Here is a 19,962-nt window from a genome sequence, read left to right on the forward strand (position 1 = left end):
CGATTTGATTGATATAAAAGCCTTTTACAATCACGACGACACTTTGGCAACACTTTGTTGCAAACCGGAAGACAACGCTACTAATTTCACTCCAAGCTGACCTATTTATAGCCAATGTGATTTCGCTTGAACATGTTTCAAGCGAAATCAACATGTTACATCTCGAGCAGAATCAGCCTATTATCATTCGAGCAAAATCAGAAATAATATGGTATTTCGCTTGAAATGACAAGAGGTCATTTCAAGCGGAATCACTTACAATTACCAATTTCTTGATTCCCGAGCCCTAATCTACCTATATCTATACAAGACTCGATACAAGACGAAGTCGACAGACGGATGCACCAACAAACTCCGCCTCGGATGTTGATGGAGTCTTCAGTGTCGAGTCTTCGGTTGTCAAACTTTCAGTCTTTATCAGTCTTTGTGCTATTCTTCGAAGTATTCTTCAATTTAAGCATCCTTAAACAATCTCTATCTTTTTCTTCTAGAAACTCAAACTGAATTTCTGCATCTTCAAAATTCTCTCTTGATGCCTTCAGACTCCCCCTCTCAATGTACTGGGATCGTAGTCTGGAAATCACCATCTGCTCAGATATCGGAATCTGGCTTTGGTCAATCTTCATACCTGCATATTCTCTACCACACACATAAGTTTCTTAAAGATTAAAGATTTAAAATTTAGAAACCATTTGCAAAAAAACATTCAAAATGATTTATTCTCTGAAAATCACTTGTAAAATACAATCATTTTCACACACTCTTTATCCAAACCTGTTCTTCATGTTTAGCACTTGGGATTTTGAAAATAACCTTTTCATCATCAGTTGTCAAATTTTTTTTTATTTTTCAAAAGTTTATGCTAAAATACACTAAAATCTTTTTGAATTTTTTAATGAATATAAATGCAGTAAAGAAATATTTCCATACAATATTTTTGTGAGTTTGTGCATGAGGATCATATCTGTTTTTGAGACAAATCACTAACACCGTTAAGCTTGATTTCATTTTAAGTTCTAAACAATTTACCTAGATTGTCAGTATACTGATCCACTTAAATTTTTACACAGATTTCAATTGTTCCGAGATACGAGATTAATGTCTTAAGAACTTAAACTTATTCGCGTGTCCCACCACTTGAATATACTCCCGTATCCATATCCCAATATTCAGTCTTACAGGTGAGTATACCACAGATGATATCTGTAAAGGGGTTAGATGCGAAACCGTGAGAGCTCAGGTCAGAACTTCCGTTCAGCAGAGAGATGACGACTCGACTTTAGGTGTGTCCCCTTTAGAGGATCTTTTCTTCAACAGCTCATGATTAGCATTTTCCATGTTTCATCATTTTTTAAGCTGGGGGCTATGCTATGTTTCAAGCATTTGTAGAAAGTATTATACAAGGACTAGGTTAGAATTTCCATTCAGCAGAAGTCCCGGGATAATACCCCAGATATCACTGAGTATAAAGACCTAGTATCTCAGAAAAAGGGACCTTTCAAACAAAATTTCGGGGGTTACCCATATATCCAAGAAATGTTACCCACCGATATAAGCAAGTTTTAAATTTAAGTTTATATCTCGTCACAATCTACTAAATGTGCAACAACTTACTGGCACATCCATAGTGAGATTGTTTATCACATTTTTTACTATACATTTCTTTAGCATGTTGTGATAGTCCACTGATGTACTATCATTTCCTCTTTTATGCAACAAAACTCATTTTTCATTTTATCATGTTTTTGGCTTTTCCAAATTTTCTAATGTTTTTGGATTTTCTGAAAATTTTTGCTCCCCCTAAAATTCAAACACATTTAAAGAGATTTGAAAAACAAACTATACAGAAATATGACAACATGATGTCGAATTGCCTCAATTCTCCATCCACTTGGCACAAACAATCAGAACTCCCCCTCACAACAAACTATTTTCCCATTATGATTTCAAAACACTTAAGTTTGTTTTAACCAAAATGGTTTTTCCGAAAAATAAGTTTTGTTGATTTTACCATTTGTAGGAAATGGGGTAATATCATCACATTGTTTGCCAATATTTTGAAGGATAGTTAACTCAAGTTCAAATTAATGACCTTGATTAACCTCTTGTAAGATCAAAAATCAAATACTTGTAACAAAGCTTTTCAACCAATTACCACTTGTTGGTTGAAATCCCAAGATACCGATTCCTACTCCACGCTTACCAACCTGGGAGTTCCGGCAATTCACATTTCTCAATTAAAATTTTCAAAAATATTTTCAAGAATGATGCCGATTCATGCTCCGCGATTACCAACTTGGGAGCTCCGGTAAGTCAGGTTTCTATTCAACAAAGAATATATCCACCCAAGCCTGACCAGCCTTGGGTGTAACTTGTTTAGTCTCACTTGGGGTTCCATCTTTTCTTTTTGATTGATAGAAATCCTTTACCCCTTTAGCCTTCCCCTCAATCATTTTTCCAAAAATATTTTTTACTGCAGGGTTAAAAGCTCTTTCAACATCCAAATCTTTCTTTTTAGAAAAGAATTGATTTGAAATTTCAATTTTCCCAATTTTAGATTTCAAATTTTTAGCTGTCAGTGGTGGAAAATTCACATCATCCACTGGCGGAACTTTCTTCTCTTCTTTGACAACAACATGCGGCTCCTCTGATTTTATGGAATCAGATTCATCACCAGAACTGTCTCTTGATTTCTTAACAACCCATTGTTGGTTGTTAAGTTTTTCCTTCTTTTTGAAAACATTTTTCGAACATTCACCAACCTCAAAAGTTGAATTTTCAAAAACTTTAAGTTTGTTCGTTGGTGGTTCATTTTTCTCAACAATCTATTCCTTTAGTTTCTCAGAAACTTCCTGTTTTGGTTGGAATGTTTTCGAACAATTCCTAGCAATGTGTCCAGCAGTTTTGCACTGAACAACATTCTTCTTCAATTCTTCTTGCTTCTTGGCAAGGAATTCTTGATTTGTCTGCTTCCTGAATGCTTGCTCTTTCTCAGCTTCTGAAGATTTTCCTGAAACAAACATAGTTTTTGGTTTATAAACTTTTTCATTTTTATGATTTTTCGGTTGATTAAATCCAAGACCTTTCTTTTTGAAATTACCATTATGGTTTGGTTTCTTTTGGAAACTATAACCACAATTGTAACCCATTTTCTTGTTAATTCTTTGTCGATCTCTTGAAGTGTATTGTTTAGGTTTTCCAGTGAGATTTAAATCTTTTATTTCAGAAATATTAATTTCTGTGATTTTGAAAACCTTTTGAATCATTTCAATTTTAACACTCCTTATTGGAAAAATCTCATCAGAATATAATTTGTCAGAATCTTTCAAAGTATATGCTACTTTGACCGGTTCGTCATTCAAATTGGATTTTGATAACAAAAATTCTTTATCATAAACATGTTTGTCCTGTTTGATTGTTGATTTTGATATGTCGGACTCAGAATTTGATTTGGATTTGGACTCCGTTTTTGACTCCTTAATGTCATCTTTATCCAACACCTGATCGACTACACTTTTTATCAACTTGGACTCATGATCAATGACGGACGATGTGAACGTAACATCAATATTTTCTGGCAAATTATCCGACGACCCTGACTCCCACTGTAAGTTTGTTGCCTTTTTGACTATTTCGGAATTTGGATTTCGAGGAGAATATCCATTTTCGACCGGGGGCGGACATCTATTGTAGACAACACTTGGTCTCTTACCAGAAATTTCCACTTCATCATCTTCTTTTGTCTCGGACTTCTTTTCTTCCGAAGTCTTCTCTTCTTCAAAAGTCTTCATTCTTTCCACAATAGGATAAATCCTGTCAACAACAAAAGTAGAACATGAGTAACTTTTCAATAAATTGTTAACTCTTTCAGTTTCGATTCTTTGTGTTGCCAGCTTTAATTCAAGCTCAGCACACTTCTCTGTGTAGTAGTTGACATTGTCAAGCTGTCACATGTATGCTCCTTTGAGTGTATTCATTGCTACAGCTTGTTCACTACTTGACTCGTTATACTTGTTCATTTCTCTGTTCAGTGTATCATATGATTCTTTCAGCCTTTTTATGTTGTAGATGTTAGGATCTGAGTTTGGATTGATTGTGATTTGTGTTTGAATTAAGATGAACAATGAAAGAGTAGTGCAGCGGAAATTAAATGGAAGCAAACTTTTCACAATCAAACAGAAGAAATGCTTTCAATCATACATTTTCAACAAAAAACCAAATGCTTAAATTTATTTCAAACTTTGATTACAATTGCATGTATGATTCGCAAACTCCCCCTCAGCCCGAGCTCAGTAATTTGTTCGTGCAGGAAGAAGATGGTGAAGAGCTCAACAGAACAGTACAGAGCACTGTTCTATTTATAGGCACTAGCAAACCACTGAGCATCTAAGCTGATGTCACCATGAAAGTGACATCTAACCTCCTAACAAACTCTTAACAACTGACCTATACAAACACTGCTATGCTAACTACTGATGTTATAATTCATTACATAAAGTAAACATAAACAGCTGCTGCATCCTTCCACTGCTGTGAACCCAGCAGTACTTGTCATGATCAGTAGTGCTTGAAACAAGGCAGTTGATTGAGCAGCAGAGCTTTAGTTCTTCAACAGTCTTTGACTTGATCAGCAGTTGTAAGTCAACAGTTTGCATGATCAGCAGATAGGAGGTCAGCAGATGTTGAAACCATTTTCAAGGGGAGAGATTTGCATGCATAACATCTGCTTATTCTGGATCCACTGCTCTGATCCAGTTTTGGCTTTTATTATCTGTTCCTTTGGCAGGGTTCAATCCCAACAATCTCCCCCTGGAACAGATAATGCCAAAACTCTCCATTATTGTAGATCTTTATTGCCTCATCAGCAGTTCCCTTATTTGCCCTTTGAGTTGTAATTCAAAGGTTAAGGCATCTGTGTCATCATCATCCCTGCTAAGTGGAAGATCAAGGAGATCCTGCAAATCTTCAAGACTCTGGCCAAGAGCTTGTTCCCTTGTTAATTTCTTCACTTCTCAACTAAACTTGAACACTGTTAGTACGTGGGTCTGTTTATCAGTTTTCCACTTTAGTACTTTTGAGCCTGGTGGGTTTCTTGGGAGATTTTTATTGGTAGAGGTATTTGGTGAAGCAGGCCTATTTATGACTGGCTGAGCAGTACTTGCAGATTGTTCCAATTCAGGATCTTCTTTCATCATAATTTAATGCCCTCTTTTACAAGGTCATTTCCAGCAATTAGATCTTGAACTGTTTCAGCACCCAACTGGTTTTGACTCCTTTTGTAGATGGCCGCACCAGCGGGAGCAGTGGTTCTTTTGGCTTGCAGCTTTGGTGGTCTTTTTGAGACCTCTTCTTTGGAGTAGTCAGGCTTTTGTGGAGCTGTTGGATCTTTCTTCCTAAGTTCCTCCAACCTTTTATAGGTGGCCCTGACCCTAGCTTCTCCCCACTTTGACACAGAATTCTTTGACCCATAATCAGCTGATATCAGTTCCTCTTTCATTCTCTTCAACTCTAAGGCCTTGTCAGCTTCAAATTGTTTGAATTTTTCAGGAGGAGTCTGCTTGACCTTATTTTTGATCATTTCATGAATCCTGGCTACTTCTTTTTCAAGCTCAGGAATGGTCCAGCTTTGTACATGTGTTTCTCCCCCTTATATTTCTTGTAGGTCATGATGTTTTCAATGTAGTCTTTTCTCAAGGACTCATCTGCCCTTTTAGAGATTTGCTGACATACATTTTTAGCAAATTGCTCCATAGATCTGACCTGTGTGAGTAGAAACTGATAGTTTTGCTGAAATTCTCTATCAGATTTCCCTTGTTTATTTTGATTGAGATATCCTCTGCTTGCTTGGCCTTGATTTTCAAATATTCTTCAATATTATTTGGCCTGGGATATCCTTCAATCGATGGCAAACTCCTTTTGGCAGGGTCATCCTCATAATAGAAAGATTTTATTTCTTCCCTAACTGCTATGAGTTCCAAAAGAAATACAACACCTGCAGGAGGTAATGGCTTTTGGATTTGAGCTGAAGAGAGAGGAATGGGTTTTGGAATTGTGACAAGTGCTTGGGATTTTGAAGCTGTTGGTGGTGGTGATGGAGAATCATCATCTGATATGATAATCCTTCTCCTTTTTATTTTAGGAGAGGCAGATGATGTTTTGGGTGGAACAGTGGAGGTAGTTTGAGTGGCAGTGGTTTGAGACTGACTAACAGTTGTTGAAACAACTGCTGTCTTCTGCTTTTTGGCAGGAGGTGATGGTGGAGATGTTGTTTTTGGTGGTGATAAGGCAATGATAGTGGTGTGTGTTGAAGTGGTGTGTGTTGAAGTGGGAGCAGATGTTGTAACAACTGAAGTACCAGCAGATGTTGATACAGCAGGAGTTTCAGCAGCTGTTTGGGTGGAGGTTTGACGTTGGTGGCTTTTGGATGGTGGTTTTGAAGTATGCTTAGGAAGACTGGATGGTGTGGACATGGGCTTCCTTACTTTTCTAGTAAGATTTCTTTTTGGTACAGGATTTTGAACATCCTTTACACCAGAACAACCCTGCGCATTCAGTTCCATGAAAGCTCTTTTCTCCTCATTCCACCTTGATAAATCCTTTGCCGCTCTATCCCTTTTTACACTGATTACACCTTTATCAAGTGCATTTTGGGTAACATCAACCTTTTTGTTTCCATCTGGCAAGGGAATGTTTCTGAGCATAGCATGCTTTTCAGGCTCAAGATACAGACCATTATCAAACCCTTTCTTCTTCGACTCCTGAATTTTCTCCCCCTTTTTGGCATTATCTGGGGGTAGTTTATCAATAAAAAGAACTGTTGGAGGAGCAGTGCCAGTGGTTGTCAACAGATGGACCTTGATAGCCTTGATGTCATCTTGTGTGTTCTTGAACCTAGACTCCATTGTGTTTCTCAGCTCTTGGACATGTTTGTCATGTTGCTGATCAGCCACTTGTTGTTGTTGTTGGAGAAAAGGTTGAAAAAGGTTCCAGAGCTCATTTGTAACATCTGCTGGTGGTGGAGCAGGTGCTTGAGGTGGAACAGCAGTGGATTGTACCATTTGAACTGTCAACAACTGATGCAACATTTCTTTGATTTCTGCAACAGAGGTATCCAGTTTTTCAACTATGTCCGTCAATTCCTGGTACTTTAATGTCACACCCCGACCACGTAAAACAACAAAACGTGGCGGAAACGTCGGGGAGTGTTGTAACAGAATCATTGTTTCATAACACATGGAAATTGAAATGTTGTTTTATTGATTAAAAGAAATTACAATGTCTTAACAATAAAGAAACATAACAAAATTAACTAGTCTTGCATCTTTTAATGTCACTAAGGCCTCGTCCATTCCTATATGAGCATACACCAACGTCATCATCATATAACACCAACTACTGTACCTGAAACACATGTGAAAATACGTCAGCATAAAAATGCCGGCGAGTACATAGGTTTTATGAAAAACAGGATTCATGACTTAGGTTTAAGAAAATGTTTAACCAAAAACTTGTCATAAATCCAGTTTAAGTGTTTGCTTTTATAAAACGTTTGAAAATCGATGATAGATAGGTATAGTTAAAAAAATGATGTAAGGTTAAATGAATAACCAAGTGAAAAATGAGTTTGTATAAAACAAACTGTTTTGTAAAACAATGTCTTGTGAAAAATATGTTATTTGTGTAACAATGTATAAATCCAAATGAATGATTTAAATAACGCTACGCCATGTAATATAATACAAGCACTTATATATAGGAAGTACCAGCGGCGTATCCACCATGCTTGTATCACATTACACACGTCTCGTTACTCAAATCACTTACCCACATAAACCATCAATGTAAATTGCCCACGTCTAAACCGTTGTCAAATGTCAATCAAGTAATGTGTAAACAAAATGTCATGTATGGCAAGTGAAATATGTAACAACCAAACCATAGGTAAGAATGCACAAACAATGTACTAAGTATGCGACGGGTTGACATACATAGCATGATACAAAGTATAAAATGTCTTGTAAAATGATGTACTAAATATGCACACAATGGGCATACATAGCATGTGATGTAAAATGTACTAAGTATGATAAACATACATAGCATAAAATGTCATGTAAAACGATGTACTAAATATGCACACAATGGGCATACATAGCAAAAACGTAATAAAATCATGTACTAATAGTGTACTAGTGAACATAGCAAGTATATGATATAAAAGCATGAAATCATGAAAGTAACAAGTAGGCACATGTGTTCCACCCCAAAACATTTGGAAAACAGTAAAAGAGGGGACTATGTACTCACTTGAGATTGTTTAGAAGTCCTAGGATAACCACCAAGCAAGCTAGAAGATCATGGATTCAAACGGCACCTAATATAGGTATCTACATTAATAAACGGACCCATCGGAGGATCGGGTAGTACAAGGGTTCGTAAACCAAATAAGTATGGGAACTTATGTAATATAGTTAAACAAAGCCTACGTACTAAAACGAAACCTATCCTAAGTGCTTTTGATCCATTACGACCCGTTTAGGTAGCTTATGCCACTTTAACGCGTCGTTTGCGTAAAACGCATTCGGACCGCCTAACTAGCCCTATGACAAGTATTATATGCCTTAACATGTCTAATAATGTTGCCAAATCAGCTTAGATGTCAAAAATTATGTTACATATGCTTAAAATGAATTTATGCGCAAAAAGGGCATTTTGGTAATTTACCTAAGGCATAAGAACTACTTATCATACAACTACTTAAACGACGTGACCATAAGGTATAACCTCGGAAGGTTATTCCCTATACAACTATGGTCACCTAAAGTGTTTGGTCGGATCCTAATGATCGACCAAATGGGTCGGGTTCAAAAGTATAAGCGATTGATTAGATCGCTTACCTTTACGACCCTAAACAAGCACAATTCTAAAAGCGACGAGCTAAACATGCTAGAACATGTTTAGTAAAGTTAGAAAACAGGTTTGGTATTAAAACAAACGGTTTTGATATCCTAGAGTAGTTTGGTTACAAAATACGCGAGGAAACGCATTTTGGCCGAAACTACGACTCGTCACTGAGCCTAGATAACGTGGTAATCAGTGGGTATAGTCACTAGGGACTATAACCATCGTGATTACGCTCACGTTATGAAGTTCAAACGAACTTCGCGTTGACCACAAACTGGTCAATGCAGAAAGTCAAACGCAGTTCTTGATCCGATTTACTCTCAGGTATGAAGCATAAACTTCAACTTAGAGAGCCAAAATCAGATCAAGTGTGAGTTGGAGGAATGAATGAGGGTGGGTATTTATAGGAATTCAAGAGCCGTTAAGATCGTTTCTCGAAGATTGAGCTCCGATCTAAGCCGTACAAGTGGGCACATGGTATTTGGATACCATGGGCACTTAAAAACCATCAAAAATAGCCCATAGATTGATGAAAAACCATTAGCAAAGGTGTGGAACAGCTGGAACAAGCTGGAAACCAATTCTGCTGATCTGGGACATGCTTACGGACCGTAAGAAAAGGTCCATACGGACCGTAAGGACCTTGCAGGTCAGCAACTTTCAAAATTGGCAGTTTTGGTCCCTGCAGCCCCAAAACTTGGTATTTGATGCATTTTTGACACGTTTAAGCCCCGTTAACCCCATTTCAAAGCTCTAAAATGAAGTTAAAGTATAGGGAACTTAAAATGTGCTAAAAAATATCTTGGATGTCGGTTCGTTTGGTCGTACGGTTGCGTTGTTCGGTTAATTACGACGGAATGCGCATAAACGCGAAAAACGATCCAAATTGCGCGACGAATGGATTTTTATCATGCCAAACACTAAAATAAAATATTTTAATGATTACATAAAATTTTGGATGTCCGGAAGTATTCAGAACGTAAAATATGCGCGAAAATGCAAACTTATGCACTTTTTGACGCTTTTAGTCCCTGAATGAGCATAAAATTTATTTTTGCGCACCAAACACCTCAAAGCCTATTTCTAAGCTATGTAAAGGATATTTAGGGCATATTTAACTTATGATCAAGTTCCGGAAGGTCTGTTACAGTACAAATTGACATACTTTCGCAGTTTGTCGAATTTAGTCCCTGTAAGCGAATAAATTTGATTTCGGCATACCAAACCATCCAAAACTTATTTCTAAGTTATGTAAGGGTTATTTAAGGTATGTTACCTTGATCACATTGAGAAGTGGGCTCAGCAGCAGATGCCTGAGGAGTAGTGTTTGCTGCTAGAGTCTGCTTAGGCACCTCTGCTTGTGTTTTGCAAGGTGTTGACATTCTTGTAAAAGTTTCAGCAGTTAAGTTGTGCATTTGAATAAAGTCACCTTTGTTTATTACAGAAAGATCATCGTTACTGAATTTCTTTTCAAAATAATAGCTTAGAAATCTTGGAAATAGTAAGAATGATTTTGTTTCAACATTTTTAACCAAATCATTGAAGATTACCTTGGAATAGTTAAAATTTTCTTCTTGTAAAATGGCATATCCCAAGTTTTGAATCTTCGTTGGTATTTCATTAAAAGAAGTGGTTTTATTTGAAACACACATAAGGAGGGTTTGGAATAAAAACCGTGTTGAAGGAGGGAAGAAACCTTTTTGTAAGGTGTCCCTCTTCATCATTGTGTCTGCATACCCTCTCTCAATGAAGTCAATTTTTAACTCATTTTTACGGAAAGAATCTTTACCTTCCTGATCTTATTATTGCTTCAATCTTTTTAACCATTTCTGGTCCAACAATCCTACAACACTCCTTTGTGAAGAATGTCCCATACCCCTTGTCACTCATTTGTGAGACACTCGGGAGATTGAATTTCAGATTGTCTATCAGATTGACATTTTCAAATTTTATATTTCCAGACTGAACTGTACCAGACCCCAGAACTTTCCCTTTACTATTATTCCCAAAGGATATATCACCCCCTCCATGGATTTTGAAATCTTTGAGTAGGGCTTTACATCCTGTCATGTGCCTGGAGCCTCCACTATCTACATACCAAAGACTATCTAAGCATGCAGAAGTTCCCTGCACATGAAGTAAAAGGATTAGTTCATTAAGGTCTCCAAAGCCAATAAGGCTTTGGATGGGGTCTCAACAGTGTCTGGGATGATGACAGATGCATGGACAGTGGTTAGCTCAGGGGTTTGAACATTTTTGGGAATGTTTTTCTCTAACGACTGTTGAGGGTCTTGGCCAATCACCTGTTGATAACCAAAAGGATGCCTGTTCACTCTTGGTTTAGAGGGCTTTTTGTAAGCCTCATAAACATGTGGAATTCTTTGGTATGATGGTTGTCCTTTGCCTCTCCTGAATTGATTGGCAGGGGGTGCATCAGTCACTTGAACATCCCTTTGAACAGATGTTTGGTTCAGCTGTTTTGTGACAGCTGTTTTGACTGGGATAAACAGTGGTTGTTTCTTGGTGAATTTGACAGATGATGCTGATGAACTTAAGAATGTTTTTGCTGTGTACTCCTTCTTTTTCTCATCAAAGTTTTTGAGATACACACATTCCTTAGTTTTATGGTTATCTTTACCATAGATGGTGCAGCTATCAGCAGGTATAATGATACTTGTTTTGTTTAGATCATGTGCTTTTAGATGAAAACAGTCTTTTGTTAGATGATTCCTTTTTTCACAAAAATCACAAAACAAGTTTTTAATCTTTTCTCTTTTCTTCCTTTTCTCAGATTCCTTTGCAACAGAGTTTTGAACCACTGTTGGGATATCTTTGATTGGAATGATCTTTGCTTTTGGAGCTTTTACACCATCAGTGGTTGTGAAATTCATTGGTTTGAAGTTTTCCAGGATATCACACTCATCAGACCATGTGGGTTTAAATTGATATTTCTCAATCTCCTCAAAAGTTGAGGATCCCACAGATCTTTCCAGAGTAATTTTGTTACCACGTTTGTCGGTAACCTCTTGGCAATTTTTGTTGGTTGGAATTATCTCAGTTGAACTAGCTTGTTTTTCAGCAGTGTTTACAAGTTCATCATATTTTCTATGTCCTATTCCAAACTTGACAATGCTTTCAAGCTGTTTTGCAAGCATAACCTCATACCCTTTACAAGACTCCACCCATCTTTCACAGGTGATCTGGGTAGACTCGAACTCCTTTTTGCAAACTTGGTATTTTTCTACCATAGTTTGGAGTTGAGTTTTGGTTATGCTCTGCTCTTCTTTTAAACTGCTGATCTCTTTATCTTTTTCAGCCAATTTGTTTCTAAGTTCTTTTAATGACTTTTCAAATTTGACTTCATCAGACAAGACTTTATCCCTAAGGTTTTCATTTACCTCTTTGATGTTAGCAAATGCAATGATACATTTTTCTGAACACAGTTTTTCAAGAACTTGAGGAGTTACCTTGGCAGTAGCCATCATGGTACAATTACATTGATGATCATCTTCTTCATCAGCTCTCCCTTCTCCCTCACCAGCTTTCTTCAACTCTTCTTTCTCTTTGTCATCTTTGGACCAAGGGTCGGATAGTGGTTCAATCAGGGTTTCTGAATTTTCTCCCAGCAGTAGTTCACCAGCAACTGCAGTAACCACTGCTTCAGCAACTTCATCCATTGTTTCAGCACTTAGCTATTCACCTTCAGTTTCTACCCCTTCTGGTATTGACTCTAATGCCATCAAACAAAATTCATTATCAAAAGTATCATTAGAAGCATAGAGAGCAAAATTTTCATCACCAAGTTCTTCAGGCATGCTACTCCAATCAACAAAGCCTTGTGTGAAGAAGCTTTGCTGATCTGGTTGAGCCACTGTTGGAGCAGCTTGTTGAGGTGCAACAGGTTGCACTTGTGCCTGAGGAACAGGGGCTTGAACATACTGAATTTGTGGAACAGTGGTTTGAACATAATGCACAGGCACATGGGTTGCAGCATAATGAGCAGTGTTAACATGTGCTGCAGGGGCATATTGGGTATAGTGCACAGTGTTTTGCTGTTGTGGTCTAGGGTTTGAACTAGGATGAGTAATTATTGGACCAGTGGTTTGATTCCTACATTCCCTAGCAAAATGACCTAGCCTATTACACTTGTAACACTTGATTTTCGACTTATCCAACCCCACCCTAAAATTCCCATGAAGCCCTGGGAATTTTCTCCCTGTTCTTTTGTAGAATTTGCTTGTTCTAACACTAAGCAAAGCCAATTGATGCAATATGTCCATCTCTTCTAAGTCAGTGGGATCAAAGTGTTGCAAATCATTGAGTTCAAAGCACAAGTTATCTGATATCTGGTTTTCATTATTTGCAGTGAAAACATAATTTGCAGAGTGAGAATCAGAGTTGTTGAAATTAGCACCAGCAGTTATGTCAATAAAATGATCATAACTCTAATCCTTACTGCTGCTACCAGATTCTTCCTGACCAAACAGAGCTGTGCTGCTAAATGAATAGTCATCAGCAACTTTACCAGACTCTTGCAACTTCCTTTACTGGTTTAACTCCCTTTCATAGGTCAGGAGTCGACCATGGAGTTGGGTCAGGGTCAGATCTTTGAACTCAGCTGAATTCCTGGTGACAAAAGCAATTGGGTCCCATTTTTCAGGCAATGATCTAAGGAATCTGCTATTTTTAGTTGCATTTGGAAATGTAACTTTAACAAGCCTTAGTTCACGAGCTGAAACGCTCAAATTGTTGGGTTAGTGATTCCCCTTTGATGTGACAAAATGTTTCATACTGCTGATTCAGAATTTCCCTGTTGTTTTCAATAACCTCTTCCATCCCCCCAAATTGTTCCTTCAATGCATCCCACAACTCTTTGGCACTGTTACAGTGTAACAGCCCAGCATAGATTTCATTGGGTAATGCAGAAGCTATGATGCTAAATGCTTTGGCATCGAGTTCGAACTTTTGAAAATTAGTTTCAGTATAGTTTTCAGTTGGTTTTGGAACGAACTTCTTTGCATCCTCAGCACTTGGCACCATAGGAACATGAGGACCAAAAACAACAGACCTCCAACATCCAGTGTTCTGTTGAGCAAGGATGTGACCCATCCTTCTCTCCCAGATGTTGTACTCATTACATTTAAGCATAGGTGGTTTAAAAAGAGAACCGATGTTATTCTTATCATCTTGTGATTGTGACGTCAACCTGGTTGTTTTATAGGCACTGATTAATCAACTTTAATGGTGATTAAACCTTGCTCTGTTTTTCAACGAAATGAACAAACTATCAGTATCAACGATTGTGAGCTGAACTATTTATGTCAAAATGATTGTTAAATCAAATTTGAATGTCCAGGCTCTGATACCAATTGTTAGGATCTGAGTTTGGATTGATTGTGATTTGTGTTTGAATTAAGATGAACAATGAAAGAGTAGTGCAGCGGAAATTAAATGGAAGCAAACTTTTCACAATCAAACAGAAGAAATGCTTTCAATCATACATTTTCAACAAAGAACCAAATGCTTAAATTTATTTCAAACTTTGATTACAATTGCATGTATGATTCGCAAACTCCCCCTCAGCCCGAGCTCAGTAATTTGTTCGTGCAGGAAGAAGATGGTGAAGAGCTCAACAGAACAGTACAGAGCACTGTTCTATTTATAGGCACTAGCAAACCACTGAGCATATAAGCTGACGTCACCATGAAAGTGACATCTAACCTCCTAACAAACTCTTAACAACTGACCTATACAAACACTACTATGCTAACTACTGATGTTATTACATAAAGTAAACATAAACAACTGCTGCATCCTTCCACTGCTGTGAACCCAGCAGTACTTGTCATGATCAGTAGTGCTTAAAACAAGGCAGTAGATTGAGCAGCAGAGCTTTAGTTCTTCAACAGTCTTTGACTTGATCAGCAGTTGTAGGTCAGCAGTTTGCATGATCAGCAGATAGGAGGTCAGCAGATGTTGAAACCATTTTCAAGGGGAGAGATTTGCATGCATAACATCTGCTTTTTCTGGATCCACTGCTCTAATCTAGTTTTGGCTTTTATTATCTGTTCCTTTGGCAGGGTTCAATCCCAACAGTGGAGGAACTCGTTGTTTTGCTTGATCAAAGAATCACAATTCATGCACTTCTCAGGAACTTTGACTGTCTTAGCATCTATTTTGATTTCAAATTCTGGAACTTCTTTGACTATTCTCACTAGAACTTCTTCTTTTGTCTTTTTCTTTTTCTCAGCTTCAGCTTGTTTCCTTTCTTCTTCTTCTTCTTCTTCTTCTTCTTCTTCTTCAATTCTTCTCCATTTCTCCTCTTCAGCTTCCCTAATTTTCCTGTATTTTTCTGCCCAATATACATCAGAAGCATTAGCAATAAAAGCTTTTGCATTTAACATCTCTTGGGCTATGAATTCTTTGTCTGGGCAATAATTGTCCCAACTAAAACCTTCTGGCAATTTTTCATCTTCTTGATCTGCCAAGCATACTTTACTATCCTTTGGAATGTATTTATCCCAACTGAAATCACTATCCTTGCCCTGATTAACCAGACATGCTCTCTTTGAATCTTCAATTTCTTTTCTACCATGTGCAGTTTGTGCCTGTTGTTGTTGATGCGGCTGATGTGTAACTTGATGATAAATCGCCTTTTTATAGTAGTCGTTGTTTCCGAAAGGATTTTGAGCTCCACTTCTTCACGATTTGTGCACTCCCTTTTGAAATGCCCCTTTTCCCTGCAACGAAAACAAATAACTTTAGACTTATCAAAACCTAAAGTTGAAATATGTGCCTTGCGAAAATCATCTCTGCCTGTAATTTGTTTAAACTTTTCAGCCCGTCTCAACACACTAGCCATGCACCATTTTATATCCATCATTTCCATCTCCTCAGCATCAATTTGATCATAATCCTCCTTCGTGAGCATTGGATTCCTGATCCTCCCTGCAACGAAGCCTCCATAAGATTCAAGCACTGTCACCAACTAAGACATGTGACTTTTAGCAACTTCCTCAGTAGGATTCTGATCATTTTCAAGTTTTAAAGCAATGTTGCATTGAAGAACTTTGCCACTCTTTGTTGTAGAAAACAGTGGATCATATGTTGGAAATGAAGAAAATCCTGTTGTGCTGCTTGATCCCTGAGATGAGCTTTCAGAAGAACCTTTTGCATTAAAAGCAGTTTCAACCTTTGGAGAAAAATTTGTCTTCTCACTAACACCACTTTTGAAATACAAACCAATATCTTGTTCTCCATCATAGTTCTTCATCCTAGCAATCTTTCTCTGCTCCATCTCTTGAGCTTCAAGATGTTTGATGAACTCACCCAATGTTAACTTTTTATATTCCTTTGTATTGTTTCTCAACATCATCAGATAAGTTCCCCAAATATCATGTGGTAACGCATCAGCTAGTTTCTCGATCATCTCATCTGTATCCTTTTTGATACCTAATTTCGTCATAATTCTCACCAAGTTACAATATCTTTCAATAATTTGCTTGGTGTTTTCTGATTTCAAACCACAAAATAGATCAAATTCTTTCTTCATGAGTGACATCTTGTTCTTGAGCATATCATCACTTCCCAGAAATGTTGCTTCCAATTCATTCCAGATCGAATAAGCACTCCCATCATGTTGAAGCAGAATCAATATGTCTTCTTTAATCGCTTGCTGTAACAGACTCACCATCAATTTCTCATCTCTATACTTCTTTTTTTCATCAGCACTCATTTCTCTTATTGGCATTATCTGATTACCGTTCTTTGTTGGCCTTTCATATGGAATTTCAGTATGTTCCCATGCATCCAAGTGATAAGCTTCAACCCAGTTGCCAAAACGTTCAGACCAACCATTATAATCATCAATATCCAAAAGCTTAGGCGGTTTTTGTGAAGTCCGCGTTTCATTTTCAAGCAATGTAGTCTGAGTAATGTTCATTGGACCAGCAAAGGCATTATAAAACTCCTTATCCATGATTCGGTTTTCAAAAGTTCACAATTTTCAAATTTCAAGCAAAACCCTCCTTTCAAGCGAAATCAACAATTACTCACTTTCAAGCGAGACCTACTTTTGAAGCGGAATCAACAACAACCTTTTTCAAGCGGAATAGGCACTTGAAGCGGAATCACAAAGTAAGTTCAAGCGGAATCAACCTTTGAAGCGAAATCAAGTTGATTCAAGCGGAATCAGTCACAATCTCAAGTGGAACCTCTTTTCCAAGCGAAATCACTCAAGCAGAATGATATTTTCGAGCGGAACCAAAACAAAATTCCAAGCGGAATCACAGTGACGTCATCATTTCGAAAAGAATTTCAAGCGGAATAGCTAAAATATCAACTTTTAGATTGATTTTACTTCTGAAACTTTCCAGGATTTGTTAATATATGATTACGAGTGATGTGTGAAAATTTGAGTCAAATGTACCATCAAAAAATTTCACATTTTAAAGAAGAAGGTGTAGAAAACAGAAAACACAGCTGAAATGGCAAGAACTCTTCCTCTTGAGCTCTGATACCACTTGTAGGATCGTTTTCAGACCCGAACGAGTCGATCAGAAGAGTTTTTCACCAATACAGGCGGCAGAAACAAGTGTATTGATGTTATTTCAGCTGTATTCACTTTAACTTGTCGATTTTATTGATATAAAAGCCTTTTACAATCACGACGACACTTCGGCAGCACTTCGTTGCAAACCGGAAGACAACGCTACTGATTTCACTCCAAGTTGACCTATTTATAGCCGATCTGATTTCGCTTGAACATGTTTCAAGAGAAATCAACATGTTACATATCGAGCGGAATCAGCCTATTATCATTCGAGCAGAATCAAAAATAATATGGTATTTCGCTTGAAATGACAAGAGGTCATTTCAAGCGGAATCACTTACAATTACCAACTTCTTGATTCCCGAGCCCTAATCTACCTATATCTATACAAGACTCGATACAAGACGAAGTCGACAGACGGATGCACCAAAACTTTCTTTGGATAGTGCCGCTTCCAGTGTTTGAAATCTTTGATCGCTTCGAACTTCATTAATCCCCAAGTAGGCATATCACGTTCTCTGATAGGAAACATTAATGTTCTGACCTTGGGTAATTCTTCTACGTCCCACCTTGGCAGAGACATTATGTCTTGAATATACGTGAAATATTGAACCCCAAACTCTCTTCGGACCGCATATGCATTCACCTGAGGTAAATACCCCCAACTGATTATATCTCCCAAAGACACTTCTCTGTCTCTCTTGTTAAACTTCAACAGTCTTTTGAATTTTCTCTCAGTATCTTTGTTGAACCATTTCTTGCGTTCTTCGCGCTGCTCTTCTTTCGACATTTCATTAAAACTTTTATTCTTCACACTTTCCGTAACCTTCCTTCTCAACTCATCTTCATTCGCCTGACTGAAAAACTCTGCAAGCGTCAGAAGGTTAGAAGTATCAACATTTATATTCTCAGACTGTTCTTCATCACTACAGTCTTCTACTTCAACTCTGTCATAGATATCAGCATCTTCAACATATTTGTACTGATACTCAGGCTGCTGATTAATATCAAACTGATTCAGCTCCTCTTCAAAATCAAAGTTGAAATTAATTTCATCAACATGCGTCATCTTTACGATATCAGCTAGGTTATAAGTATGCAAGTATTCTCCTTCCTCTACACCATGTTCAAGACGTAGAATCAGTCTTGTAACATGATCTTCACTTTCATCAACATTCTTTGTATCATCAGGCTCCCCCTCACCTTCAGCATTCTCAGGTTCTTCATTAGCATCATCATGAAGATATTCGTCAATCTTTTCTTCATTAGACGCTTCAGTGATTTTAATGCCTGTAGAACCTTGATCATCATCATGATCACTACTTGCAGAATAAACATCGTCTGCATGATCTTTCATTATGTCATCATCATTTTCTTCTTCATCATCCTCTTCATCATCTTCATCATCGTCATCTACATCATCATCTTCTACTTCAACATCAAACACACCAGAGACTGAAGATATAGGACAAGGATCAAGAATATTAGTTTCTGGAGTTTTTGTTGGCTCAGATACAACTATTGCCCTTTCAGTTACTTCAGCATCACCTTCAATTTGAACACATTTGCCTTTGTTTTTAATTTCAACTTCGATCTCAACTTTACGTCTAGCTTGGACTTCTTCAAGCTCGATCTCTTAAAATCTTTGTTCAACAGACTTTCCGATCAAATTCTCTGTTGGTGCATACGTCTGTCGACTTCGTCTTGTATCGAGTCTTGTATGTACATAGATAGATCAGGGCTCGTAAATCAAGAAAACATATAATTTCGCATGAATAGGTAATTTCGCATGAAATCATGAACTTGTAATTCCACACGAAATCACCTTGTAATTTCGCACGAAATTATAATTTCGTCTGAAATGTGATTCCGTTTGAAAGTTCATGCGAAATTAGGAAGCCTATAAATAGCAGCCCTGTAATTTCGTTTGATTCATTCATGTATGTGTGTTTCCGGAGCCGAAGTGTTGCCGAAGTGTCGTTACGCTGTAAAACTTTGTTAGATTAATTAGAAAGACATTTAAAGTGAATATCTAGCTGAACCGAACTTGATATGTCTGTTTCCGCCTTTCATATTGAGTAGAACGCCTCTGAACGACTCATTTTGGTTGGTAAAACGATCCTACAAGTGGTATCAGAGTTTTTCCGGGTGGTCAAAGTTTTTCCTGTAACATTTCGTATTTTCAAACTTTCCATTTTTGGAAAGTCTACTTGTACTTTCTATTTTTGTAAGTTGTACCTTTGTCGTACTTGATTCTAATTCCAAACTTGTACTCGAGACTTGAAGTCATAATGAAATTGCATGATTTTATCCATATTTTGTGTTTGAATACTATGAATCATTGAAACTATGAAACTATGTTAAACACGTTGAAACTATGTTAAACACGTTGAAACTATGTTAAACACGTTGAAACTATGTTAAACACGTAAAAACAGAGGAACTCCATCTTAATTTCGACTCTTTAATTCATCATTGCCAAGAGATTACCCTAAAACGTACAAAAA

General features: G+C 37.4%; 1 protein-coding gene across 1 annotated transcript; it reads right to left on the bottom strand.

Moving 5' to 3' along the window:
• Nucleotides 1-407: 407 nt before the first annotated feature.
• On the bottom strand, nucleotides 408-19,745 carry LOC110943014 (MATH and LRR domain-containing protein PFE0570w-like). Its single transcript, XM_022184774.1, has 3 exons — nucleotides 19,694-19,745; nucleotides 17,875-19,090; nucleotides 408-639 (listed from the first exon to the last, which is right to left on the bottom strand). The coding sequence occupies exons 1-3, from the start codon at nucleotides 19,743-19,745 to the stop codon at nucleotides 408-410; spliced, it is 1,500 nt and encodes a 499-aa protein (XP_022040466.1).
• Between the last annotated feature and the right edge of the window lie 217 nt (nucleotides 19,746-19,962).

The sequence above is a fragment of the Helianthus annuus genome, chromosome 5 (assembly GCF_002127325.2).
Source record: "Helianthus annuus cultivar XRQ/B chromosome 5, HanXRQr2.0-SUNRISE, whole genome shotgun sequence".
Classification (NCBI taxonomy): domain Eukaryota; kingdom Viridiplantae; phylum Streptophyta; class Magnoliopsida; order Asterales; family Asteraceae; genus Helianthus; species Helianthus annuus.